Genomic DNA, 27,683 nt, shown 5'->3' with positions numbered 1-27,683 from the left:
GTTAGTCTTAAAGCGCTATTCAGCAGCTTCACGGGAGCTGAAAATTTCTATTCTCTATGTTAGTTATCAAGGGGTAGCTGAACTTGGGTCAGAATGACCATGAGTCTGTTCTCTTTCTGCCACAGGGAGCAATGGCATTTCCTTTTTCTTTTCCTGCTCTGCCTTGAGCTCTGATCCCCTCTGGGAGAACTCTAGGACCCAAATTAAGGTGGTGCCTGCCCAACTGCCCTGCCCAGTTGCAGCCCAAGACCTCTCAGGAGACTAGAAGTGCAAGCTCGTTGTCAGCTAATTGCATGTAATCGAGAAACCAGTAAACCGCTTTGATTCTGCATGGTTTAAAGCCACGTGAGGTGAACATAGTTCCCCTGTGACAGGGAAGGACTAGGATTAGTGAGAAACTCTGGGGAAGGACAGCAGTCCAACCAGCATCCATTCATGGTACGGTATTAGAGGCTGTGGTTACCCCAGGGAGAACATTCTCCTGGCCTGTAACCATGTTTAGGCCCACTCTGGCTTGTCCCAGAGGGCACCTTACCCTGCATTTTGTTTAGCCCCAGCCAGCAGCAAAGCCCCACGCAGTTGCTTACTCCCACACCAGTGGGATCAGGGAGAGAATCAGAAGGGTAAAAGCTGGAAAACTCACGTGTTGAGATAAAGACGGTTTAACAGGGAAAGCAAAAACCACACATACAAGCAAAGAAAAAGAAGAAGCAGTCCCCCCTCCTATCAGTACAGGCTGGGGGATGAATGGACTGCAACCAGCCCTGAAGAGAAGGACCAGGGGATATCAGTAGATGAAAAATTAGATATGAGCCAGAAATGTGCACTTACAACCCAGGAAAACAATTGTAGTCTGGACTGCCTAAATAGAATTTGTCTTCCTCTAATAACCCATCCAAAAGTAACAGCGTCAGAGCTCAGCCTTGAGGGAAGACAAAGGTATTAGGCGGGTGAGTAAACAACCTGAGAGCAGTGTATTCCCAGCCTGTCCCTCTGTGTGGCATCCCTTCTCTCCAGCATGTCGGCTGGCCCTCACAGCCTGGTGTCGGTGGCCAGCTTGCTGAGGGTGCCCTGAATCCCACTGTCCATGTTGCCAACAAAGATGTTGGACTGCACTTCTCCCAGCACTGACCCCTGCAGAACACCATGTATCTGATCATCTTGCAGCTGGAAAACTTGTTCAGAAGGATGCTGTGAGGGACAGTATCACTAAAATCCAGAAAAGCTACGTTCGTAGCCTTCTCTTCATCCCCTAGGTGGGTGACATCATCACAGAAGGACAGCACATTAATTAAACAGGATTCCCCCTATGTGAATCTATGCTGACTGTGACTGATGATTGCATTATCCTCTAAATGCCTTTCCGCAGCACCCAGTATGATCTTCCCCAAAACTTTTTCAGGTACTGAGGTTTGACTAAGAGGTCTGTATTTCCCTGGGTCATCCTTCATGGCCTTGTAAACTGGAATAAAACTGACTAGCTGCCTGTCAGCATGCACCTCTCCAAACTCCCAAGACCTTGGTAGGTGATTGAGAGCGGTCCTGCTGGAACATCCACCATCTCCTTTGTCCTTCTGGGATGAAACCCATCTGGCCACACAAGACCTATGAACAGTCAGCTGCTACAGCTGGTCCCTGACAATTTCATTGACCACAAATGGAAAGTCATTTCCCACTGTCATGTTCCTCCCAACTCTGAGGACCAGGCAACACAAGGTTTATTGTTACTATTAAAAACCGAGGCATAAAAAGCTTCAAATACGCTTACTTCTTCTTTATCCCTATTTGTCTGCGGTACATTTCAGTGCTTTAAAATGTGTGTGTTGAAAGGGTTTGCCAGTACACAGCCAACTCAGTGACACTACAAAGAAAGACAAAATTTTCATGTCAGTGTGAAATAATTCTGACATTCTTTAATGCATACTATCTTTTCGCAATACTGCAGAAAGTATACTTTGAAAAGTATGTGTTTGAAAGTATATTGTGCTAAAAATTAGAAAGAAATACATACTCTGATATTTTTTTTGAGAGCCTAAAATATCTTTTAAGATGAAATAGTGGGCAGCTAAGCCACAGAAGAATTCCTACTTTAATTTAGTTTCTTAATGAAAATGTCAAAAGAGAATGAGCATTCAGTGCCAGTAAAAGTAGGAGTTTCAAAATTTTATTTTTTTTCAGGAAAAAAACCCTTGAACATGAAAACTGAACTCATGTAGCCCTGCTAAGACATTTTTCTAAGCATAAAATTGAAATACCTAAAATACACACATGTATGCATGTTTCCAGAAGGTTCTTTTGATTATGAATAAAATCGGTGTTCCCTGCATGGCCCTCTGGAAATGGGTAGACCTGAGGCAAATCAAACCAAGATAAACTCTGACTTCCTCAGTAAAAATTATTTATCTTCTTAAGCCAGTGAGAAGTGTGACTTCTATTGTAAACAACCCACTTTGATACAGGATTCTTCAGTCTAGCCTTATTTAACATTCAGCCCTTGTGTGACAGGGACTAAAGGCTGTTCAGTGCACACACATGGTGTATTAGTGCCATTCAAATTACAGTCCTCAATGTCTTTGCTGAAGTGGTGATTCCACTTGATTTGTTTGTTTGTTTGTTTGGCTGGTTTTTTTGTAGATGGTTGCAAAGAAGTCCAGATCTGCACCAAAACCTGTAAACTGTACACTAAACCAGACTTCCCTCCTTTACCCCTACATGCAAGTATGAAGTCAGAATTTGTATTAGGAATTTTCTGTACAAAGAAATAGAGGATGCTATGGCTGAATGAAAGCCTGGTCTCTGTGTATTGCATGATGGCAGCTTCACACAACTTGGCAGAAATGCACCCTATTTTGCAGAAGGCTTATTGGATCCAAGTCAGGAGAAGGAAAGTGTCATTTCACCTCAAAACTAGCAGATGAAGACTCAAACCCATTCTGACCCTACCAGATGACTCCACCCACACGTCTTCCTCAGCTGGCTTTCATTCTGAGACTGTGCTGAATTAGGAAAACATTTTAACTTCCTGTTTTCTTCTTGATTTAACTCTTCTCTCCACTGTCTGTGCTGGAGGATGATTATTCTTGGCAAAAACAGCCTGAGGCACACTCTGAGGCATTTAAAACCTGTTTTGAAAGACAAAAGGTGTTTCCTCCAGAGAGAGGAATGTGGGAGCTGGATGCAAAAAAAAATCTTCAGACCTTTCACAACCACAGTACAGCAGCACTTCCTTCCAGTGTTAGACAGCAAAGTCCTGGGGGCAAATTACATCTTAAATTGGTGCATTACAGCAGCACCTAATCCAGTAGTATTTACACAAGCATTATTTAGTTTTATCACAACTTTCTTCTCCATAGTTAATGATTTAAAACACTGCAAAGCACAGAGAATCTAGCTCAATAAGTTCATTTGTAACGGGAAATGCCCTAGGTACTAATAACGTGCAAATTTTAATGCTGCAAGTAATGGGCCCTGAAATGTCCTTACAGACAAACTCATGACATTGTTTGGACAGATAGGCTAGAACACCTGAACTACTAGACACTATGTGCTGTCACTAGATGTACTGAGTCCAAGTGGCAGCTGGATTCTAGTGCCATTCCCCAGGGACAGATGCTGAGCCCAATGTGCCTTAATGTTCTTAACAGCAACCAGAGCAATAGGATGGGATATGCCCTCAGAGCGTTTGCTGTCATTACAAACAAGGACTGGATGAAGCAGAGGATGAGGAAAGATTAAGGGGCAGGCAGAGTCAGTCTTCTAAGGGACTGTGAGGTGTGGCAGAAATGTACCAGCATGAACTTCACAAAGATCAAGACAGGCATCTGGGCTTATCCAAACCATAAGGTAGCTCAGCAATGATTAAGACTGGACACGAACAGGCTGGGGATTGACTTTGCCAGAAAAGAAACCAGGGTCCTGGGCTGAGTGTCTTCCATCAGTGTTGTGTGTCTTTGTGGTGATGAAGACCAGCCACATGTTGAGGAACACATTCAGTGTGGGTAGCTCGGGGTGCAGGTGCAGTGGAAGCTGCAGGTTGAGCTCTGGGTGGGAGCCCAAGGCAAGTCCAGGAACTGCCAGCCCTTGGCACAGCAAAGGGCACAGGGATCTGTGGCACCATCTTTCACCACTTCTCAAACCATTCCTATATTTTATAGATAAAATACTGGGTTAGGCATTCATTTCCATCCAAAAGGCTGGTCTTAGCCAGAACATAAGTTCCTGATATAGCTGAGTCCCTTCCAAAGAGAATTTCTGCCAGTGCTATGGGTTGTGGTGGAACATTCCAAGCATTCTGCAGTGACAAATTTAAGGCTTGTGGCCATTCAGATAAGTGCATATGCATGTTACAGTGGGGATTACTGTAACACACATATCGAACAAGGCGGCCCGTGGAAAAGAAATATCTAGGGATGGATTCTTGGTAGATGTTTCAGAGAGATGTTTATTTCTCCAGCTGCATGGCCGGGGCTCTGCCGAGGAACTCCCACAATCCCGGGACCTGAGGGTCCTTTGCCCGCGCAGGGGAACACAAACCAACCAATGGGGAACGAGGCTGAGCAGGGGCAGGGAAACCCCGTGCCTCCCCTCAGGGCCCCTCTCCCAGGGCTACATGGCAGGGGGAAGGGACCCTGACATGTGCATATTTTTGCTTTTTCTTCTAATGTTCTATCCATCCCCTCTACTTCTTCTGAAGATTGTGGGTGATACAGTTATATGTAATTTTCTCTCTATTCTCCAAGACTTACACAGCTTGATTGTTTATATTAGCTGTAAAATGATCACCCATGTCTGATTCAGTTGACTCTGGAACCCTGTATCTAGGTATACCTTTTTTTTAGCCAATGCCTTTTCTTCTCCTCCCTTTTTGTCAGAAAGGCTACTGCCTAGCCTGATAGCTGATCTACTATCACTAGCTAATGCTTACACCCAGCCATAGGTGTCCACAGAGGCTATTTGTAGTTGCTGAAAAGGGAAGTAGGTTCACAGTTAGTCATCCTAACTCTGAGCTTGGTCTGATGCTTGAGAACTTCTGATAGGTTGGAAAGCCATTTTTTATTCTTTTTGTGGTGGCATAAATTCCTGGAGTTGCCCATTTTTGGATGGAAATGAATGCCCGACCCAGTACTTTATATATAAAACATAGAAAGGGTTTGAGGAATGGAGAAAGTATGCACAATAGTAACATCTCATCTCACTTGAAATACAAGTAAATGATATACAACCTGCCGTTGTAGTGTTAATCAAGACAATCTCACAAAAATTCAAATTAGGACCTAAAAGAGAGGGACCATATGCTGGCTTACTGTGTTCTTACTTTGCTGTTAAAATTTTGGATTAGGAAAACTGGATACACCAGTCTCATATCAAACAAGTAGTGAATGATAAACCAGTGGGTAAATAACTGAGTTTCAAGAATCTTTCATGATCTTGTCTTGACAATAATTTCTGCCCTATGACAGTAATGTTAGCCTTCATTCTGTTACTTATAATAATGTTGTACGTAAGGGCAGTGGAAGATGCTGTGAAAGCTTTATTTTTCCCTTTTTATTTATTAGCATGTATGCTCAATCCAAGAAAAGGGACGAACACTCAGTGCAGGTAGCTCAGGGTGCAGCTGCAGTGGGAGCTGCAGGTTGAGCTCTGGGTGGGAGCCAGAGGCAAGAGGTCAGGAACTGCCAACCCTTGGCACAACAAAGGGCACAGGGACCTGTAGCACCACCCAGGGGAGCAGACACTGAGACACAGCAGGAGCTGAGGACTCAGCAGGAAGACTCCAGACTTTCTGGCACACAGATTGTGAGGGTATAAAAGCCCACGTAATCCTTTGTTCAGGGTTCCTCCTTGAGCCACCAGCTGGAGCTGATACTGTTGCTGAACTGTAAATAAATCTCCTCAGGGATCCAGAGATCTCAGATTCTGCTATGGGAAACCTGGTGCTGAACTGTTAAAGGAAGCCCTGTCTTACCGTGTGGGTGCAAGGTGCATAGGGAGTCAGGCAGGCACCCTTCACTGAAGCTATCACTGTGAAGGGGCTTCAGTCCCAGCAGTGACAGTCTCTGGTGGTGTGACTGCCAGAGTGCTCCTGAGTGGTCAGATGGGAATGTTTACTTAACACATACACTCCTCTGGACAAGACACAGACTGACTCTATCAGGCAAACCCCCTGCAGAAGCCACAAAGACAGTACTGGAGCTGAAGCTGGGCATTTCAAAACACATATGGAAGGAACTGAATTGTTCAGCCTCTGTCAGAGAACTTAGTGCTGTCTACAGCTCCTGTATGGGCGTAGATTGAGAAGATGAGACTGAAACTCCCCTTGGAAAGGCACTGTGAAACAACATGGCTCCAGCTGTAATGAGAAGAATGTTGATTGACAGTAGGAAAAGTTTTCTTTCTGAGGATGGTCAAATACCAGAACAGGGTCCCAAAGAGGATGTGAAACTCTTATTTTATTAAAGCAGGCATTAGTACTTTTCTTGGTGTGTGTAGAACAACAGCAAACAATGTACAGATATCTATAATGATTCCTAAGATTCCTATGACTGTAGTGTGGGGTCTGCATGAAACACTTCCCAAGAAAAAACATGACTTTTGTTTGTACAAGGCACTTTCTAAATCCTTGATTTTGTCAGCAGCTCTTTTGCAGGCATGAAATTACATTTCTCAGAGCACAAAATTCTAATTGAAAAATAGAAAGCCACAAAACATGCCCTGAAGACAATTTTTCCCCACATTTTTGTATCAGGTAAGTGTTTTGCTCAGCCACGACACTGAAGCCCACCTCTCATCGACGCTGTTGAAGTTTCACAAATCAGCCCGTTTTCCAGCCCGGGCGCCGGACGGAGGCAGCTCCCACGGCCCCGGCTCTCCTGCTCCCAGGCACAGCTCCTGCGGCACTGACTGCCCCGGCACCCCCGCTGCGGGTCCCCTCTCCGGCGGCGAGTGACGCGGGCCGGCCCTGCTCCCCGCCCGCCCCTGAGGGGACAAGAGGCACGGCGGGGCAGCGGCCGCCCTCCGCCGCCACAGCCACGGCCACAGCCACGGCCACAGCCACAGCCACGGCTCGCCGGCCCAAAGGGTGGCACTGCCGCCCGCTGCGCACACCCTCCATCTGCCGGCCCCGCATCCGCCTCTCCCTGCGCCCGCCTGCCCCGCATCCTTCTCTTCCCCACCGTCCCGGCCGCCTCCGGCATGGCGCAGGGGGAGCCGCGGGCCGCAGCGCCGGGGGCGCGGGTGTGCGGTGTCCATGCCGGGCGGCCGCTGGAGCTGTTCTGCGAGGACTGCGGGTGCTGCGTGTGCGCTCTGTGCCCGGCCGTGGGCGCGCACCGCGGGCACCGCGCCTGCCTCCTGCCCCACGCCGTCCGCCGCACGCAGGTGAGTGCCGGGAGCCGTGGAGAGAGGGTATAAACCGGGAGCTGAGCCAAGAACTTCCTGGTTTGGTTTTATGTCTTGCCGGTTTTCCCCTCGTTTCTGAAACTTGTGCCGCTGAGTGTTCTTTTGCCAGGGTGTGATGGTGGCAGCTGTGAGTATTAGTGAGTTGCCACCGTACTAAGCCCATCTTCAGCCTTCAGAAGCCTTGCTTTGCTTGCCTTATAAACACCTTGTGGAGTTCAAGGTTTGTAGGCTGTGTTGACTAGCAGAATAAAGTTTCTGTACTTTCTGTACTTCTGCAAGTGCTTTGTAGACCCCATACAGACAGGGTCAGCCTGATGCTACTGCACAAGGATTATGGTTCGTGCACGAGGAGAAAGAGTTAATCAGTCACACCCAAACGTCCCCAAACCAGGTGTATAAATCAGGGGACAAGGAGGAACTGGCTTTGACTGTTAGGTCACATGCAGCAGCATTTTATCCTCAGACCTTGTACGTGGAATCAGAGGAGTGTGGTTGCCCCAGAAAACGTGTTTTTATTGCCAGGCTGGAAGTACCTTTGACAGAAACACAGATGCCTCAGGGGCAGGGGAAAGGTAACTTCCACTTACCCTCTGCCCCCACCGTTGTAGCTTGCTAGGTCGCAGTGACTGTCTATGCAGAGTTCTCTGATAACTCCTCTGGGATGGGAGCAGGAGTTGTTGTGGGTTAACACCAGTAGGCAGCTAAGCACAACACAGCTGCCTGCTTATTCTCCTCCCTCGCCCAGTGGGACAAGGGAAAAGAAGAGGAACACTAAAACCAAGAAATTTCATGGATTGAGACAAAAATTTAATAAGAGAAAGAGAAGTGGAGGGAAGAGAAAAACAATGAAACTGATGCAAAGGCACATATTCACCAGACAGTTCCTGAGCAAAAGACAGCAAACCCACCTAGACACCCCACTTTCAGTTTTATTGCTGGACATGATGTTATATAGTACGGAATAGCTCTTTGGTTAGTAAGCACCATCTTCTGCTTGTGTCCCCTCCTAGCCTTTTGTGCACTCACAGTATAGTCACATCTGAAACACGGCACCACAGGGGCTGCTATGAGGAAAACTGACTCCATCCCAGCCACAACCAGCCCCGCAGGTCTTCTCTAAGATTTTTTTCTTCATCTCAGTGTAGCTGTCCACCAAATATCCTCAGGAAGATTTGCAAGCTTGCCAATACTCCTGCCTGTGCTTTGTTTTAGTTGGAGAGCCTGCCAGGAGGCTTGCTGGGGCCTGCATACTGTGGTGCTGAACTTGGGAGACTTAAAATGCTGTAACACAGAGGTTTGATGTTCAGAAGCTTTATTTATTTATTTATTTATTTATATTTTTTCAGCTACAATTTCAGAAAGTTCCTTCCCACTCCTTTTGTGATATTTTGGAGCAGAGTTACTTGGAGGTTTCCTACAGAAAACACTAGGAAGAAACAGTTCCTACCGAACTTCCTGCTTGGAAGTTCACAGAGATTGTGAGCCAGTACACAGGTCATGATAAACCCTTGTAGCATTTTATTGCATTTCATGTTAGAGAGCATTACAAGGGCAGAGGGCTGTGCACTAGGCTGCTGCAAACAGCAGCACAGACGTAAAACCATTTAAGACGTCTGAGCGATGCAGAGCATGGCTGCTGCCTGCTGGTGTGCTTTCATCCAAAGTGTCCCTCTTGCAGTGGGAACTCACTACAGTTTTGCTTTTCCCTTCAGGTCAGGGCGGCAATGTGTGGATGATGCAGGTATTGTGCAGTGGCAACCTGATCTCAGGCAAAGTAAAGTGCACAAAGCTACAAGGTGTGCTGCTACCCTGGGGGTCTGATGGACACAGGGAAGCACGTGCTGTTGATAAAGAGTTGTCTCTGTGCGAAATCAGGAAGTGAGCAGGGTAGAAACTTGTACTCCCACGTGACCCTCTATCCCTAGGCGGTTTCTGCTGACATCTACTGGCTTAGGGATGCAGAGATTTTATGCACAAACTATCAATAGTTAAAGCCTGAGAGATGGTATTTTGACTAGTGATTTTGTTTGCTGGGAGCAGTTATTCTGTATAGCCCTTGTGATGTGACATCAGCCAGGCAGCAGTTCTTCCACTGAGAATCTTCCACAGCTCTATCAGCAAATCCTAGCTGTGAATGCTGAGAAGAGATGGGAACTGTTGCATGAGGTCCATCAGCTGCTTCATCCCTGGAACAGAGGTTGTTTAAAATAGTTGAGAAGGACACTCCCTGTGCTCTTGAATGCAACACACAGGATCACCAATTCTTTGCACTTAGTATGTGTTCTGTGAGCCTGACTGGAGCTAGGATTGTCATCTCAGAAATCCTTGCTTTTACAGTGTTTACACTTGAATGAGTTAAGGCAATCCCTAAAGGAAGATTTTTGGAGTTGATTCCTCAGGGTGAATGACATAGGCTGCTGGCAGGGTCTTCAATCAATAGGAAAGAGTTCTTTCATGTACCTCTGCAAAGAAGGTAATGCTTAACCAGACATGCTTGGGATTGATATTTGCATATGGTCACTGTTGTGAGGGTGTGAGTGCACAAAGTGATGTGTGTTACTAGCAAAGAAAGAAGATTGGCTTTTTCTCTGTGGTCTTTGTCACTCTTTTAGGAAGGGAATGAGGTGTAGGCTGCAAAATAAACTAAGGACGGCTGGTATCTGGTAGAAGTCCTGAATCTTCTAGTGGTATAGAACTCTTCTGGTTCTTCAGGGACAAGACTGGAAAACTGTGGCTGGAATAAATAGCACGTCTTTCTCTATGCAAGAATATTTATCTGCTTACATGGATGTGTCTGTGCCAAGGGCCTTCCAGATGCAGAGTCTCTGGCTTTTGCTCAGAGCTCATTTTCTTCTGACTCTGTCATAATCAAATGACAAACTGCATGTGTTTTCCAAGGAGACACACGTCAGAAATGCAAACTGTTGCTCATGAAGCAACGCTTTATGCTCTGTTTGTCCCTGCTGCAGAGTATAAATGCTGTGCTGCCCTGGGGCTGTTGCAGTGAACTGGTACATGTGCATGCAGTGCTCTTGACTGGGTCTCAGCTGCAGAAGAGGACACTGACAGCAGCTACAGCTGGAGCTAGCTTACCTGGTATTTACTGCGGGCCTCTGTTGTAGCACCAGTGTGTGGAGACTGCAGGGCAGCATTGACTGTATCCTTCATGGTACCAATGACAAAAATGCATCAGCAGGTACACCAAGACTGTTCAACCTGCTGGGCAGAGGGCGGCCAATTTCAGAGGGCTGCGGGTGAGAAACTGGAGCAAGACATAAGCAGAACATTGATTATGCTGTGCTGGGAACACCACAAGTGTCACAGATACTGTGATACCAGCCATCCTGACACAATTAGCTGTTGCAGACATTCAGACTACAGCATCACTGTAGTGATAGTTGGGTATCTGATTGGTCATTTATACACTGGGAAGCATCCTGAGCATTGACTGAATTTTGATTCTAGATGGAGCCTCCCACTGATCCTCTAAATAAAAGTACTTACTTAGCTGCCCTTCAGCTACTAAATGCATTAGTATGTAGTCTGGAAATGCACAGCACCACAGATTTAAAGATGAAAATGTTTTTTTTGCTTTGGATTTCTCTATGCCTTAAGAAGGTGGTGCTAATTTGCACAGCTCTCCAAATCTCAGCAGTATAACCACCAGGTGAAATGCTGAAATCCTTATGTTTCATCACTATGCTGGTATTAATAAGCCTCATCAAAGTCCATTCATTTAAGAGTTGTACCTTCCAACTCAGAATATTCTATGATTCTATGATTCTGAAACAGAGTATTTCAGTGATACACCCCCTTATATGGAAAACAAGCTGGATACTTATTTCTGTTTTTTACAGATGTTGTTACGAAACAGTGTTTTATTTTGTTTCACTGCTGTGTAGGAACTCATGGCATTGTGCTTGAAGAATCTAGAAGAGAGAAAAGAGCAAGAAGCTGGCAACAGAAGGAACATAGTGCAGGCTGTAAATGACGTGAAGGTAAAGTTTGGTTTCCTTCTCCACTGGATGGTAATTTTCCAAGAGGTGACATTTTGTTTTCTCTGTAGCTATTCAAAGACCCAGACACCTACTGCTTCTCAGGAAAAGAGTGTATCCCCTGTATCCATCAGAATATGTTACACTGTCAAAGGGAAAGAAGAGGAGAGTCTCCAAAGACCTGGTCCTCATTCCTTGATCAGTTTAACACCTCTGAAAGATCAAGGCTGAAATTTTTGTGCAGAGGAATAGCAGGTAGCCTCAGCTGCCTATATTATTCTGGCTTCACTAATGTATCTTGGCATTGCACTGAACTGCTTTATTGAATTGCCTGGATTCAGAGTTGACTAAACACAAGAAGAGCTCTGTTGATTATGTCTCAAGAACGGGAATGTGTGCTAAGCTGCACCTCATTTATAGAGCATGAAATTACTTTTGCTCTAAGGAGCATCTGCAAGCAGTTCTTTTACAGAAATGTCAGTAAGAGCTTGAGGGAGCTTTAGAGTCTTGGTTTGATGTCACTTTGTTTTGGAGGCTTTCTCTTCCTATCAGCTACTTGTCTCTAGCTTGCTTTAAAAGGGGTCAAAGTCTTGCTACTGAAGGACCAGATCTGCTTCTTGTTGCAATTTGTACCCCATTAATTCCAGCTGAAAACAGAATTTACTGCATAAATAGGCATCTTGGAATCTTCCCTCAAGCTTTTCCATCCAGACATCAGCAGGTAAACCATGTCTGCCCTCTTTTAAGTGGTAGACACATGTTTCTGAAGAGATGCAGAAAATCAGTAAAATTCAACCAAAATGTAGCACTGAAAGCCTGAAAGAGAAATGCCTGAAATGTTTATGGTCTGTTGAGCAGGGAGGAGACACTCTTCTGCTTCATCTATAGGCACATGCTGATAGGATCAAAAGGCAGCTGTCAGAAAAAGTGACAGAACTTCAGTTACTTCTTCGGGAAGAGGAGAGTTTGGCAAAAAACTTCATTGATGAAAAGACTCAGCAAGCCCTGGGAGCACATGATCAGCAGTTGGAGTCCTGTCAAGAACAGCTTGCAGCCCTAGAGACCCTCACACTTCAAATCAGACAAATACAACAGGACAGTGATCCTATTCATTTGCTGGAGGTGGTATTGTATGGTCTCTTTCTACCTCTTACCCTGATAGTCCTTGTTAAATTTCTCTAATGATCTCTTCTACAGATCCTTCTGTATGTAAGCAGTATCTTTCTAACTGCTTTTTAATTTGCTTTGTGTTGGTGTTTTGGTGAACAAATTTGGTTCCTGATTTTTGAGCTATGAGGTGTTCCTGCTATGGCATTGATTTCAGGTCTGCATGAAATTCATGTTAATTTTAAACAAATATGGAACAGACAGATATGTGTCTCTTAATCTTGAAGACAAATGCTGCATCAAGTCTTTCCTTGTCCAGTGTAATGTGAAGGTCTGAGAAAAGGCAGGCCTCAGGAAACCTCAGGAGGAAAGTTAAAATGTGCAATTTCTTTAATTGCAAGAAATCTTAATCATTATAAGCAATAGCCATCACTTCACTGGAGGGGGCAGCACTTTACTTTTTGCCTACAGATAAACGTCAGCTTCTCTCCTCTCTCCTAATGATCTTCACCTTCCTTTGAAAGGGTGGTTATGCCCTGACACAAGCCAAAAGATGCCGTTCATTACAGGATGATGCCTCTGGTGTATTTTTGCATCCTTACAATGTGGCAGACTTGAGTTTCACAGCAATGTATACTTGAGTATCCATTGCTGTGATATAGCCCTGGCGCTCTGCTGTGTGTGCTAGCAACATACCTCCACACAGGAGCTGCTCTTCATGATTTTGTGGTGATCTTCTTGTGGGGGAGGTTGGACTTTATTCTTCAGAATGCTTTTAAAACTTAGTGGTTTGACTTTGCCATTGACAGGATTTCCCACAAAGGGCCCTGGCCAGGCTAAACTCATTTCCATCCTGAAGGGATCTCTTTTAACCATGGCCATTGGGTTCTCCATGTCTGGAGTGGCCACTGGCTCCACTGGCAGGAGGCGGTAATGGGCAGGCTAATGAGCTAAAAGGCAGGCTGAACTCAGCAAAGCTTGCCTGTTATGGCCCATAGGTTTACCTAGTGATGAAGCTGTCCTTGCTCTGTGGTGTATGGGAGCTGGGAGGGAAGAGTCCTTTCATGTCACAGTCTCTGCTAATTACAGCATTTGACTTTCTGCCCTCAGAAGTACACAGCAATTGAGAAGGAAATTAAGGAATCCAGCCACTTGTCAGAAGAGTGGCATCCAATACCTCTCTCATTTGAACACTTACTTAACCATTATAAACACTTCATCAGAGTTATTCAGTCCATTCTGGAGAAACCATTGGAAGCCCGGCTTAAAGAAGGTACCTGCGAGAGTGCTCTGGATTTTGCTTTCTTTTGCTCTCTTTGCAAATTAAGTGTGCTTTTTAAGTAAGAACAGGACTTTTAACCAAATCATCTGAAGAAACAGAAATGTTTGAGGCATGGGTACTGTTTTCTGACAGATGGGTGTAATGCTGCTATAGCAGCAGTGATTTACGAATGTAAGGGGTCTCTCTTCAACACTGAAAATGATCTTTGGTTTGTCTGCTGCTTTCTTTCCCCCCAGTTCTATCAGATACTTCAATACAATTTACTGTAGTCCATCACACTTACAGAATGTATCTATTCTCTGAGTTACTGTTGGCATTGTAAGTGCTCTGGCACTGGGGTACCTCTAGAATTTTAAAGCCTTTTCTATCTGATGTACCTGGTGATCTGCCTCAGTCTGAAAAAATTTGATGATTTTTGGTAAAGATGAGCTAACGGGATTTATTTAGAAATCCTTTTGTCTTTCAGCTATTATTTCATCCTTAAGTGACCTTTGTCATGATTAAGGCAAGGAGTTTTTCCTAATGGGACACAGAGCCACAAAGCTAAATAACCATGGGGAAATCCTGCTGCTCTTTGAGTGAGCAGGCAACACTGGCCATCACATTCCACCCAGCTGCCTTTTAATAATCCCTTATCTGAGAATTGCCACTGAGAGTAGCAGGTTGCTGGGACAAATGGTCAGACCTGATCTGAAAGGCCACTGCGGGATGTGTGTAGGATTGCTAGAAAGCATTGTGGAGGTGCTCTGCAGCAAGCATCCGCAGCTATCTTCAGCTGCCAGACTATTTTCATCTAATAGGGGCTACTTTTTAAGGAATCAGGCGTGATTACTTGGAGTTCTTCTCAGTTGCATAGTTCTTTGGCAACACTAGTCCAGCATCTCCATGCTATCCAAAGAACGTAACGTTAAAAGCATACAGAGTGAGTATCCCCTCCCCTAAAAAAGTAACATAGTTTGTCCATGAAGTTGGAAAATGATAGTTGAAAAACTGGCAGACTCCCTAAACTGCCCCTTTTCATCTCTCCCAGATGTTTTCAGTAGCCTGAATCCCACTGCAAAGAAGGAGCCTGGGACAGTGCTAAAAACCATGACTCCTGTTGATCGGCTGCTTTTCTTAAAACGTAAGTATGATTATACTGGAGTCCTAGAATCTCCTAAGCTGGAATGGACCCACAAATATCACTACTGTCCAACTTCTGGCCCTTCTCAGACCATGTGTCTGAGAGCATTGTCCAAGCGCTTCTTTGAATCTGTCAGGCGTGGTGCTGTGACTACCTCCCTGGGGAGCCTGTTCCAGTGCCCAAGCACCCTCTGGGAACCTCTCCCTGATATCCATCCTAAACCTTGCCTGACAGAACTTTAGACCGTTCCCTCTGGTCCTGTCATTGTCACCACAGAGCAGAGATTAGTGCCTGCCCCTCCTCTACCCCTCACGAGGAAGCTGTAACTGAAATGAGGTCTCCCCTCAGTCTCCTCCAGGCTGAACAGACCAAGTGACCATAACTCTCTGTGTATGGCTTCTCCTTATCCCACCACCGTGAGTGACCCAGATTAGGAATGTGTGGAGGCATCAGTGTTGGTGCCCTGCTGTGATTCCCTTGGCTTGCCTTTTGCTATCCCTACCTAGTCTCCAGAGGTGTAGGCTGTGGCTCTCTGAATCCTAACCTTAACCCAAATGGTAGCTTGGTGCTGCAGCTGAGGTACCCATCACATTGGTGGCCTAGATTAGAAAGGTGTGGAGGCAGCAATGTTGGCGCACTGCTTTATGCGCTTGGCATACATTTTCCAGCCCTGGTAACCCTGGAGCTGTAGGCTCTGTGGCCAGATGAACTCCATCCCTACCTAATGTAACATTGGTGCTGCAACTGGCATCCCCATCACAATAGATGACCCAGATTTGAAAAGTGTAGAGTCGGCAATGTTGAGGCCCCGCCTTGCTCAGACTAGAATGCCTTTTCCAGACCCAGTGTCCTTGGACGTGTGGGATTTCTGTCTGAGCCCTAACCCTAAGCATAAAGCAACCTTGGTGCTGTGGCTGAGGTCCCCATCACCTTGGTTGACTCAGGTGTGGAGGCAGTAACGTTAGCACCCTGTTATGATCCCCCTGGCATGCCTTTTCCAGCCTGTGTTCCTGGAACTGCAGGCGTTCTGACTGCCCCAAGACACTGCCGGCTCTGGGCTCCTTTGCAGGTGTTTTATAACTTGGACTTCTTCCAAGGGTCATGAAAAATGTAGCAACTATGTTTACGGCTTTGACTGCAGATGCAAGAGCACCGACCTGGGAATATGACAGCATTCACCCGAGACTGAAATTGTCTGATGACCGTCTTGAAGTAAGCTGTAGCTGGAGAAGAATATTTTACCCCTGTGGTCCCCAGAGGTTCGATAAATTATGGCAAGTGCTAAGCAGAGATGCATTCCTTTCTGGGAGCCATTACTGGGAAGTTGACCTGCTTCATGCTGGAGCAGGATGGTGGATTGGCGCAGCCTACCCTACCATTGGCAGGAAAGGAGATTCTGACGCCTGTCGACTTGGCTGGAACAGAGCATCTTGGTGCCTTAAGAAGTTTGATTTTGAATACTGGGCATTTCACAAGGGAGAGAGAATCCCCATCCTGATAGAGGATGATCCTGACTGCATTGGCATTTTTCTAGATTACGAAGCAGGAATCCTTTCCTTCTACAATGTTAGCGATGGCATGTCTCATTTGCACACGTTCCGCTGCAAGTTCACAGAACCAGTTTATCCAGCCCTGAGACTCTGGGAAGGGTCCATTAGAACATGCAAACTAACTTAAGAAACAAAGCAAAATAAAGCCTACTATTTCATGCTTTTTCTGTGAATGCCACTTCAGCAATTATCTACATGAATTAATCTCTGTTGTATCTAAATTGTAATTATGATGCTTTTAGTAAGTAAAATAAGTTCAAGAAAACCAACTGTGACTTTTAATGTTTATGTATTTTTCAATGAGGAAAGGTGATCTTGCTTTTATAAATGATGTTGATGTACCACTTGAAGTGCCGTATGTCCTATTTTTGTAGTTCTTTCAACTTGTAAGTTCAAGAAAACCAACTGTAATTTTTGATGTATATGTATTTTTGAATGGGGGGAGGTGATCTGACTTTTATAAATGGCATTGATGTACCACCCAAAGTGCTCTATGTAATACTTTTCAACTTGCAAAATGGAAGAAGTCTGGTTGTAAGATATTACAACTTAGATTGGAACTTGGATATTGACTTTTAAAAAATGAACTCCCTTCCCTCATCAGCCTGGAGAGGCTGCAATTGTGTATGGCAACAGGTTTAGTTTGGTTCAAGCTTCAAGATTATATATTGCATATCGTCATCATCAAGAAGATCAGATTTGGATAATAAATGCACTAAGTGAATTAGCTCATATTTAAGTGTAATTTTGGAAAAATCACTGACTGGCACTGACTGTTGGAAAGGTCCCTTCTGAAGTGGGAGCTTCTGTGGTCACATTTAATAGCCATTAGCTGGTCTTACATGTTACAGAAATTCTGAATTGGACTTCTGGGTGGCCCTATTCTTCCCACTGAATGGAAGCATGAGAAATAGCTGTGTACAACCCCTAACAGACGATGAAATGTATGCAGGGTTCACAGGTGCAATAAAAACACTAGGCCAGTGGTGCTTTTGTGCCCCATTTATCTTTGTGTCCAATCTGCAGTATTCACATAAAACTAGGAGACACAGCTTGCAAGTTTCTGTATATGGATATTTCTCCCCCCACCAATACATTAGTTAAAGTCCCAGAAATTTCTGGAACCTTTGCTTACAGCAGTCTCCAGGACCAGCCCTGTTAGAGTGAAAAACCACTGCTACTTGAAACTGGCCAGGTAATCTTACAGTGTTCAAATACTAAAGGCCCTGGAATCATCACCAGTGCTGACAAAGTCTGAGCATAGCCTGAAATGCAGAAACAAGAGCTTGTTTTATAAGCGAGATTTATTTTTCAAATTTGAAGTTTAAAAAAAAATCTTTCAACAATTGAGTAGATTTTTAATGTAAGGCAAGCATACTGCATCAGTCACAGCTCACATATGGTCAAGTATTTGATTCAACCTCTGCTTCCCCATTTAAAGATATGAATACAGTTTTCTCAGAATTGCACAAGGGTAAACATTTTTAAAGTAAAGAGCTCATAGGTACATAAGCACTCACCACCAAATTTAAGATACTTCACCAACTCATGACCAAAGGTAGCAAGTTCCAAGTAACCATCACTAGCAAATGATTCCACCCCAGAAAAAAAGCAGATGAATTATACCAAAGCAGTTCTGTGCTAAGCAAGGTAGTTGAAGAATGACTGGTCTGCAGCAGCTGCTGCTGCTATACGGTTCCCTACTGGTCCAAAGGAAAAGCAGCAGGCGATAGGAGTGGGATTGCATTTCTTTTTTGAAAAGTGAGAAGCTGGGATGCAAGAGTAGAGCACACAAAAGGTGCACTGACCATCATGCTGAAGCACAGTGGTGTGATGTAGTCAGGCAATCAGCCTCAGCCATCTCATACACCAGTGTTGAGAGAAAAACCCCAATGCAGAGGATTTGCTGGTTAGGAAAAAAAAAAAAATAGCTGTTCGAATTTCACCAGCATTTGGCTTCCTACCTGAGAAGCTGCCCCCCAGGTCCAAACACAGGCATCCAAATGCAGAATTGACTTCATATTCCAGGCTTTACTCAACTCGCAATAGATACTTTTCACAATTTCTGAAGCATAGGTTAAGCTTATTTCCTCTGATCCATCTCAGATCTACTTTTCTTCCCTGCTCAATCTCTCTGGCCTGCCCTTTTGCATTTCAGTTCACAAAAGGCTCTCTTGTCCGTTAAATGGGACCTTTCTAAATATCCAGTATGCTTCCTTTCCTGGTACTGTCTCTTCAGAACCTAGCTTTCTCAAGAAGCCATTTTCCCACAGAGTGCAGATTCCTGCAACCACTGCTCCATCATGACACTTTTAAGGCTTTCATCTTAAAAAAAAAAATCCATCCAGGTTGCATTTGTAATTTTCTGTTCAGTGTATGTAAACTTTCACTTATCTGTATTCAACTCCAACCAAAGTCCTGCTACCACAGGGGTGAGGCAAGTGGCAGAAAAGAGAGGAATATCAAAAGATACAGAGCTAGAACAATTCAAAGCATAGACAAAATTCTCATGATTTACTGTATTCTTAACAGAAAAGGGAAACTGGAAAACAGCAGTGTGGTATTACATTTGGCAAAACTCCAAACTGATCCAGGTTAAGTGAAATGGAGAAGAGAGGATCATGGTATTTTCTAGGCACAATACTATACAGTTTCTAATAAAATCTGTATAATTTATATCCCCTTGTTTCTGAAATGTCCTGCTAATAAGAACCTGAAAATTCTGTTTGCATCCTCATAATTACACCCCTTTCTTCTAATCTACCATGCTGCTATACTTAAGATACGTTGTGCAGTAGTACACTGAGAAATACGGAATGGAGTGCTTTGGTTTAGCACTTCACTTTTTTTACATGATTATCCACTACTTGCTCAGTGATGGTTTCATCTTCTTCAATATTCCTTTTAATCTTCTGGCCCACCAGATCAAAGATGGATTCTGGGGGAAATCCCTTAGGCTCTCCCACCTTCACCGTCAGCATGTCAAGTGTCAATATTGCACCTTCAGGAATTGCCACTTTCGCCACTACTGACTTTCCCAGCTACAGGGGAGGAGAAAAAAAACGTTTAAGTTAAACACATTGCTAGGCTTAGTCTAACAAAAGACGGTAAAAAGTATTTTGCAGTTATTTGAGAACAGGATGTGTAGAACTGCCCTCTCCACTACTTATTTCAAATGAAGATTAAGTTAGCATGGAAGCTTTCACTGTAACCAGGCTGCCGGGAAAATGCAGATGTTTTCTAAAACTGGACAGTGGCTCACCGAAATTTTTCAAAATCACAGCAGAGAGGATCTGATTAGGATGACTGGTATTTCAGCTTAGTGTAAAAGAAGCTCATACACAATCATGGAGACATATTATTCTTACTGCTATTACCAAATACCTGGCACTGGTGAGGTCACAGCTCGAGTCCTGTGCTCATTTCTGGATCTCTCACTACACAAAGGGCATTGAGGTGCTGGAGCAAATCCAGAGAAGGGCCACAAAGCTGGTGAAGGGTGTGGAGCACAAGTCCTATGAGGAGGGGCTGAGGGAGCTGGGGGTGTTTAGCCTGGAGAAAAGGAGGCTCTGAGGGGACCTTATCACTCTCTACAGCTCCCTGAAAGGAGGCTGTAGCCAGGTGGGAGTTGGTTTCTTCTCCCATGCAGCAAGTGACAGAACAAGAGGAAATGGCCTCAAGCTGTGCCGGGGGAGGGTTAGATCGGATATTAGGAAAAATTTATTGTCAAAAAGAGTTATCAAGCACTCAAACACTCTAGAACATGGAAGTGGTTATGATCCCTGGAGTTATTTAAAACATGTGTAGACATGGCACTTAGGAACATACACTGGTGGTTGGAATTGGCAGTGTTAGGTTCGTGGTTGGACTGAATGACCTTATGGGTCTTTTCCAACCTAAATGATTCCATGTTTCTTCTCAACTTAGGTAACCACTGGATGATAAATATAAAACTCTATTATAATCAAAATGGCCAACATTATGCAGTGAGAAATTTTCTAAGTGCAGAGGCAGAAACACTACTGCAATAAACAATTTGCAAGCTGTTTTTCTGAATATGGAGTTATTAGCGAGACATCTAAATTAGCTGCAGGTTTACACAAAGCAAAATCAGAAGTTACCTTTTCATTGCAAGCCATTTCACAGGGCAAGAGTTGTTTGATTGGAGAACCCATTGCTTTTTCCACAGTACGGATGGCTTTCACTAGCTCTGCCAGTTCATTTGGCTCCAGAGATGCTTGGTGGTCGCTTCCTTTCCATGTTTTGTCGAGAGTCACGTGGCGTTCCAGTACTTTAGCACCCATAGCAACAGCTGCCACTGAAATGGCTATGCCAGTTTCATGCCCCGAATAGCCAATGGGGATATCAGGAAAAGCTGACTGATATGCCTTAAATCATGACAGAGTGAGTCTGAATTACCAAGATAGCAGTTTCAAAGACAAAGCAAATTTTATAGTGATAGCCGCAATGGACAAATACTGTGCCATAGAACAAGCACTTGGTTATGCAGAGCATGCAACTTCGTAAATTCAAGAAGTCACACTGCATTACCAATCACTACATTCCAAATTTTACTAATATTATCAATACTGACAAGAAAAAGAAACATGTCCTCCTCTACAACTTATGTTTCTCCTTTTAATTCCGTTCTGCTACTCAAGGTCTTTGAAGCCTGTATCAGTGTAAGTAATAGTATCCTATTTTCATCCAACAATCCAGTGGATTGGTTAAACTTAATCCAAAAGAGTTTTCTTCAACATTGTACTTAAAATCTGAAGCAATCTTTTAATCCATACATCAAGGACAGTCACCAAATTCTAAAGGCAATTAAAGGCAGCTATGTGGCATTCTATTAAAAATAATATACTGTGTGTGCATAAATCTAAGATAGTGCCTGAACACTGGTCAGTTTGGGAAAACTTTCTTACATCAGTATTTGGCATATTCAAATAATATTTCCAATGAAGGAAACTATACTAGGGTATAACCAATTTTCTTCACTGCTCTGATAGTCACATGAAGTTTCCAGTCTAGCTCCCTATTTAGAACTGTTCTCACTTCAGGCACCTTCTTAATGGTAACAGTCTACATGATTTTTCTTTGCACAACAGAGCACAGGGTTAACCTGTTAACCACATGTCATGTTTTCCTCTGTTGAACTGTGAATACTCCAGCAATATCCTTTAAACTATTCCTCAAAGATGAGTTCTACTGAAAAAAGGTGGATATTTTTACTTCAATGCTTGCATTGTAATTTAGAGGAACATGAGACATCACTCTCAGAAATGAATTCCAGCATGCCTAAGATCTGGAAGTGTTTCTCTGTAGAAGGGCACAGCCCTTCTCTGCTACCCTACCCATGGCATGCTCTGGGTTACTCACTGACCGATATAACACGGAGATTGACATCCTCTGGCTGAAGCGGGTATGCGCTGGTGCACTGCAGGAAGCAGAAGTTTGGATTGATGGGCTTCACAATCTGATAAACTTGATGCATTGTGTTCATCGACTGCATCCCGCTGGAAATCACCATTGGGCGACCTAGCCATTAGAAAACATGCACAAGTTTTGTGCTATGTCTACAAGAAAGCTACCCAATATTAAATTAAATTATTCAGTAAAACTAGTAAAACTAGAAAAGAATGCTGGGTAAACACTTTTTTTTCAAAGTCTGAGGGTGAGTTTCTTTTAAAGAAACTTCAGATTTTTTCCCAAAAATCAATTGGAGGAAAAATCTAATAACTGAGCTACAGAGAAATGGTGATGTTCACCAAGATGACTCAAAATAAAATGCTTACCTTTCTTTGCAGTCTTTTCCAAATATGGAAAATTATTTGTATCTCCTGATCCTACTTTGAAAAATGGAACATCCAGTTCATGTAGAAATTCCACAGCCATCTACAAGGAAAAAAAATCACTGTGTTTTAACACTACACTTCAGGTGGATCAAGCGATAAAGAACTACTGTGCTTGGAAATAAACAACCTTTCAAAACAGCAAACCCAAAACTTGATTAAACAGGTAGATATTATGGACATCTCCCCCAAAACCACTGCTCCTGAAGTAACATTTGCTATCCTGACAGTAATAGTTTCTGATTTCCCTCCAGGTGAAGTATCATTATGGTGTCTTCTTTCATACTTCTACTATTTTTGTGCAGGTTTTTGACTAGGATCACTGTCTCAAGGCAGTCTCTGGCCTCCCACCACAGCTGGTCACACCAGCTGTACATTCTGCTGCTTAGTTCAAGTGAGCTCCACCTCAGCTTAAAGACGAACTTGCATACCACAGCATTCTTGCTTTTTTCCTTTTTTTAAACACTATCAGAGAGAGCAACTACCTGCAGATGGGAGTTTACCTGTTGAAAAAGACATGTGCTACAAGCATGCACACCGTCTTCCTGCCACACACATCCTGCAGGTCAGAACTATTAAACCACACAGTGTTTAAAACTACAGGCAGTAGAATAGATTTGCCACACTGAAAACTTCTATGAGTGTATTAAATAAGCACTAGGAAAAAACCCAAAAGTGCCCAAAAAGGGAAGTCCAAAATGAGTTTGGTTTTAGGAGAGATACTAGACAACAAAATATGCCAAAGCAAAGACTATAAAACTGTTTATTCAAATGCCAGTTAAACTCTGCCTTTGTCTAAAAATATGTGTGCTATATTGAAGACAAGTCAAGAATTATTAGAGGCTCTCTGAAAATGGGTATTACACCAGTAAGTGGCCTTTTAAAAATTAGTACTTTACTGGAAGAAAACTTAAATTCCAAACCTATCACAGGCAAGAGGCTATTTAAATCCTCCATTCACCTCTGGGGAAAATAACGGAATAGTTACCTTTGTCCCCTGTCAACCACCCACAAACACTTTTAATTTCTTCAGCTCTTTCCTTGTTACAGTTAAATTTACTTAGTGCCAGAGCAAGGATGCTAACGTCCAGAAGAGAATCACATCTTATTCAGTCTAATTTTTCCATCATCAGTATGATGGAGATTCCATTTCTTGTACCTAAGACGTATAACATCTCTTTAATATAGTTTATTCACTATTTAACATAGTTTATTCAGATGCATTGTGCATAAGGACAGTGAGTACTCTCTATTAAAAAGGCACAGATATCCCAGGAGATGGCAAAAAATTAAATATGACAGGTAGACCTTGTATCTAACACCACTCTTCATTAGGTAAATATCTCTTGAAAACTAGCAGCTTTTCTTTAAGAGATTCAACAACCAGGAAGCAATTTCAAGTAACAGGAATGACATTAAAGGGAGTGGTTCAGTGAGATCCTGCTTTGTCTCCAGTACACACTGGAACAGAATACATAAAGAAGTTATTAATAGCCTTTGTGTTTATTTCACACATCACTTCATTAGTTTCCTCATATAGTTAAACACACAATTTAACCTCTTTGACATAGCTGGACTTCCAAAGATTATGTTAAATTTACTGAAGTTAATATATTCTCAAAGATTTATTATGTTAATTTATGCAATATTTTCCTTGAGTTCCAAACCCCTGTCTTGCAAAAATGCCACCAGAAATCTTAGGGGCTGTGTAATGTAATTAGTGCTCAAAAAAGAAGGCACAAACATGTATCAGTTCTGTTAATTAGCTGTAAAAAGGAGCACAGCAGAGAAAAAGAGGGATCCCGGCAGCAGAGAGTGATCTTAGCTGCTGCCTGTGAAAGGTGATCTGTGTTGCACTACAGCCTTTAGAAACAAGAGGTTTTAACATCAAAGAAGGAATGTGGGGTTTTTTTTCTCCCCAAAGGCACATGGGTCTTTAAGATCCCAGATAAAGAAGTCCAAGACTCCTGGGTTCATATACTCCTTTCTTAAAGGAGTGCACGCTGTTCAGCAGGTCTTCTAGACTTGAAGACAGCACTAAAAGAAACATCACCACACTCTCTTTTCACAGATCTGTTTCAGAATCCATGGCACTGAGCTATTGCTATATACACAAAACATATTTGTCTATCATCAGACTAAGTGGGAGAATAAATTATAAGAAAAGAAGAACAACACTGATATATCAGTAATTCCTCTGATAGCAAGAGTGAGACAATGAACAGATCATCTTAAGGATTAAGTAAATCACATCCTAGTTTCATCCTGGATATGTCTACTTGCAGAAAGTCAGGGACACTGCTGTGCTGGCCATATGCAAGAGTGGCTAGCTTACTTCTTGTAGGATCTCTTTCAGTTTGGCTCTTTGTATTTTCTAGGCCTCAAAGAAAAGTAAAACAATCTATAATCTCTCATTTATACTGACGTTTAAGTCTTACCTGACCTTTCCAGCTTACACATTGCAATTTTATGTTGCATTTGTTAATACTGTCACTACCATCATTCTGAGGTAGGCAACATGCAACAGTTACAAATACACGTGTCTTAAGGGGAAACAGCAGCAGGAGTTTCATGGAGCTGTGAAGCTGGTGACTGACTGTTCAAGAGCCCACTGGCAAAAATCAGTAAATGATTCAGGAGTAACAGAGCAAGGTGCTGAGCCTTTCCATGAGATTAGTAAAAGAAATAGGGGCATAAACATTTCTGCTGCTTAGAAACACCACAGGGGTCTAGTAAACAACAAGGAAGGAGGGAAAAAAAGAGGGAAATATCAGGGATTAGAAGAAAGGAATCTGGTTTAAATACAGAAGGAAGTTTGGTATGCTTGAAACCAACAGTGGAGAGCAGTCTGATTGCCATCTTGATCTACACTCTCAAAGCCTCAATTGTTTATGAATATCAAAATGAAGCCTTGTCCCTAATATTACTTACTGTGTATAAGTATCTCAGCACACATGGCAAGTCTTCCAAAATATTCAGCCATCTACTCAACCATTACAGAGACACAGGAGAACTAGCAAATTACTCTAGGTCTCTTAGAAATTCGTTGTCCATATATTCTCTTCATGTAAGAACTATCACACCTAAGTAATGCCCCACAGACACAACAGCCAGACTCCCCTTGTCATTCCAGTATGGTTTACATACCTCATCCATGCCAGAAGCTGTGAAGAAAATGCCAATCTCCTCTGCATACTTCTTTAGCTCTCTATATTGGTCATGACTGAACTCCAAGTGGCGCTTATGCTCCCCATAGGTCTTTCCCCAGGAGTGTTTAGAGGTGTAGGGCCTTTCTAAGGCTTTCTTGTTGAATTTGTACTCCAGTTCACTCTTCTGGAACTTAGCACAGTCTGCTCCACAGTCCTGCAAGACAAGCTGGTGCACACTGAGTGGAAGTGCAAATGAAACTGCACTCATCCTAAGTCTGAATGCAAGGAGTGAGTAACTGATGTGCCCATCTGTTGTGGAGTTTTCACATTATCATCACAGCAGTCATAGAAATGGTAATGAACACAGAGTGACTGTGGACCTACACACACACAAACCCTTTTATTTCAAATGCCTATACATTTCATAGAGCAGTAGTCTGGAGAGAAATCAGTAAACCTACAAAACTACTTAGTCTCTTGCCATGCATGGCGCTTATTCAAGAGTTGACTTCTGTGGTGTTTTTCCGAGATTAGCTGTCACTGATAATTTTACATTAAAAAAGGACACAGGATTCTGTGGAACAAGGAGTATGAATCTGATTCACAGAATCATCAAGGTTGGTTTTAAGATCATCCAGTTCAACTATCCACCCAGCACCACCACTGTAACCCCTAAACCACATCACCAGCACCAGACACCTCTTGAACACCTCCAGGAATTCATTTGTGAATTCATTTGAAGTCACACGAACAGTGAAGATGTATACTCATTAGAGCAGTCTGCACTTATACCCGTCACAGAACTAAATACACCATGCCCTGAGCTGTGATGATGTGCAGTTTTCTAATGGATATAACATCGAATTTCAAAGGAGCTTGGCTGTCTTACTGAATGACACAAGTGTTACTGCCTAATGATAACTAAGTCAAACTAGAGGTTAATTAGAGATGGTTCAGCAGCTGCCTGATACTTCCCAAATTCCCCGTGAGCTCCGGCCCCACCTGCGGGGCTGCAGCCATGACACAAGATCACAAAATCAACTAGGTTGGAAAAGACCTCTGAGATTATCGGGTCCTTGAGGTGACCGAACACCACTTTGTCACACAGACCATGGCACCAAGTGCCACGTCCAGTCTTTCCTTAAGCACCTCTAGGGACAGCGACTCCACCACCTCCATGGGCAGCCCATTCCGATGTCTGTTCACCCCTTCTGTGAAGAAATTCTTCTTGCTGTTCAGCCTGAACCTCTCCTGGCACAGCTTGAGGCCATGTCCTCTCACCTGTTTGGTTGCCTGGTAGAAGAGGCCGAATCCCACCTGGCTACAGCTTCCTCTCAGGGAGTTGTAGAGAGTGATAAGGTTCCGCCGTGAGCCTCCTTCTCTCCAGGCTAAACAACCCCAGCTCCCTCAGCCTATCCCTCACAGGACAAGCGCTCCAGACCCTCCACCAGACTGAAATGCAAGGGTCTTCCTGCAGACACTCTGTGTTCGGAATAAACCTCCCGCGCGTCCCCCGGCCGCGCCCCGGCGCTCTCGCTCAGCCGCCTCCCCCCGCGCGCACCTTCGCCATGCGGATCATGCGCTTGGCGATGTCCAGGTCACCCTGGTGGTTCTGCCCGATCTCGGCGATGATGAAGCAGGGATGGTCGCCGCCGACGCGCCGCCCGGGGCACAGCTCGAACTCGCGAGCCATGGCGAGATGGCGACAGCAGCACCGCCCGCCCGCGACTGCGCCGCCGCTCCCGGCCCCGCCGCGCCCCCTCCCAGCCGCAGCCAATCGGCGCCTCCCGCATTGGCCCGCCCCGTGGGCCACCTCCCGGCCGGCAGGGGGCGCCGTGGCACTGCGCCCTCAGCGCTTCCCGCTCTCAGCGCCTGCCGCGGGTCCCCGCGGAGACATCGCCACCGCCGCACGGGAGCGGCTTCCCGGGAAACACACACCAGCCGGGAGCTCCACCTGAGAGACCCTTACTGTGCGTTGATACGGATATGTCATATGCACCAGATCCAGTTCTTAAAAACTTCCAGGGGTGGTGACTCCACCACCTTCCTGGGCAACCTATTACAATGCCTGACCATCCTGACAGTGATAACTTTTTTTCTAGTATCCAATCTGGATCTCCCCTGTCTCATCTTAAGGCCATTTCCTCTTGTCCTCTCACTGCAGACACAGCAGGAGATACCGACCCCCGCCACACTACACCCTCCTTTCAGGAGCTGTAGAGACTTG

At 44.1% G+C, this 27,683-nt stretch overlaps 2 protein-coding genes across 2 annotated transcripts; one reads left to right on the top strand and one right to left on the bottom strand.

Annotated features, from left to right (window-relative positions):
- The first annotated feature begins 6,496 nt into the window (after positions 1-6,496).
- Positions 6,497-17,639, top strand: TRIM14 (tripartite motif containing 14). The gene is made up of 6 exons (XM_069000896.1): positions 6,497-7,374; positions 11,298-11,393; positions 12,279-12,512; positions 13,608-13,770; positions 14,810-14,902; positions 16,044-17,639. The coding sequence occupies exons 1-6, from the start codon at positions 7,192-7,194 to the stop codon at positions 16,577-16,579; spliced, it is 1,305 nt and encodes a 434-aa protein (XP_068856997.1). The 5' UTR covers positions 6,497-7,191; the 3' UTR covers positions 16,580-17,639.
- A 99-nt stretch (positions 17,640-17,738) lies between these two features.
- Positions 17,739-27,177, bottom strand: NANS (N-acetylneuraminate synthase). The gene is made up of 6 exons (XM_069000897.1): positions 27,018-27,177; positions 25,455-25,670; positions 22,251-22,350; positions 21,839-21,993; positions 20,574-20,840; positions 17,739-19,493 (listed from the first exon to the last, which is right to left on the bottom strand). The coding sequence occupies exons 1-6, from the start codon at positions 27,147-27,149 to the stop codon at positions 19,284-19,286; spliced, it is 1,080 nt and encodes a 359-aa protein (XP_068856998.1). The 5' UTR covers positions 27,150-27,177; the 3' UTR covers positions 17,739-19,283.
- Between the last annotated feature and the right edge of the window lie 506 nt (positions 27,178-27,683).

Source organism: Aphelocoma coerulescens (genome assembly GCF_041296385.1).
Source record: "Aphelocoma coerulescens isolate FSJ_1873_10779 chromosome Z unlocalized genomic scaffold, UR_Acoe_1.0 ChrZ, whole genome shotgun sequence".
NCBI lineage: Eukaryota > Metazoa > Chordata > Aves > Passeriformes > Corvidae > Aphelocoma > Aphelocoma coerulescens.
The sequence above is the reverse complement of the archived record's forward strand: the minus strand, read 5'-3'. Positions and strand labels throughout refer to the sequence as shown.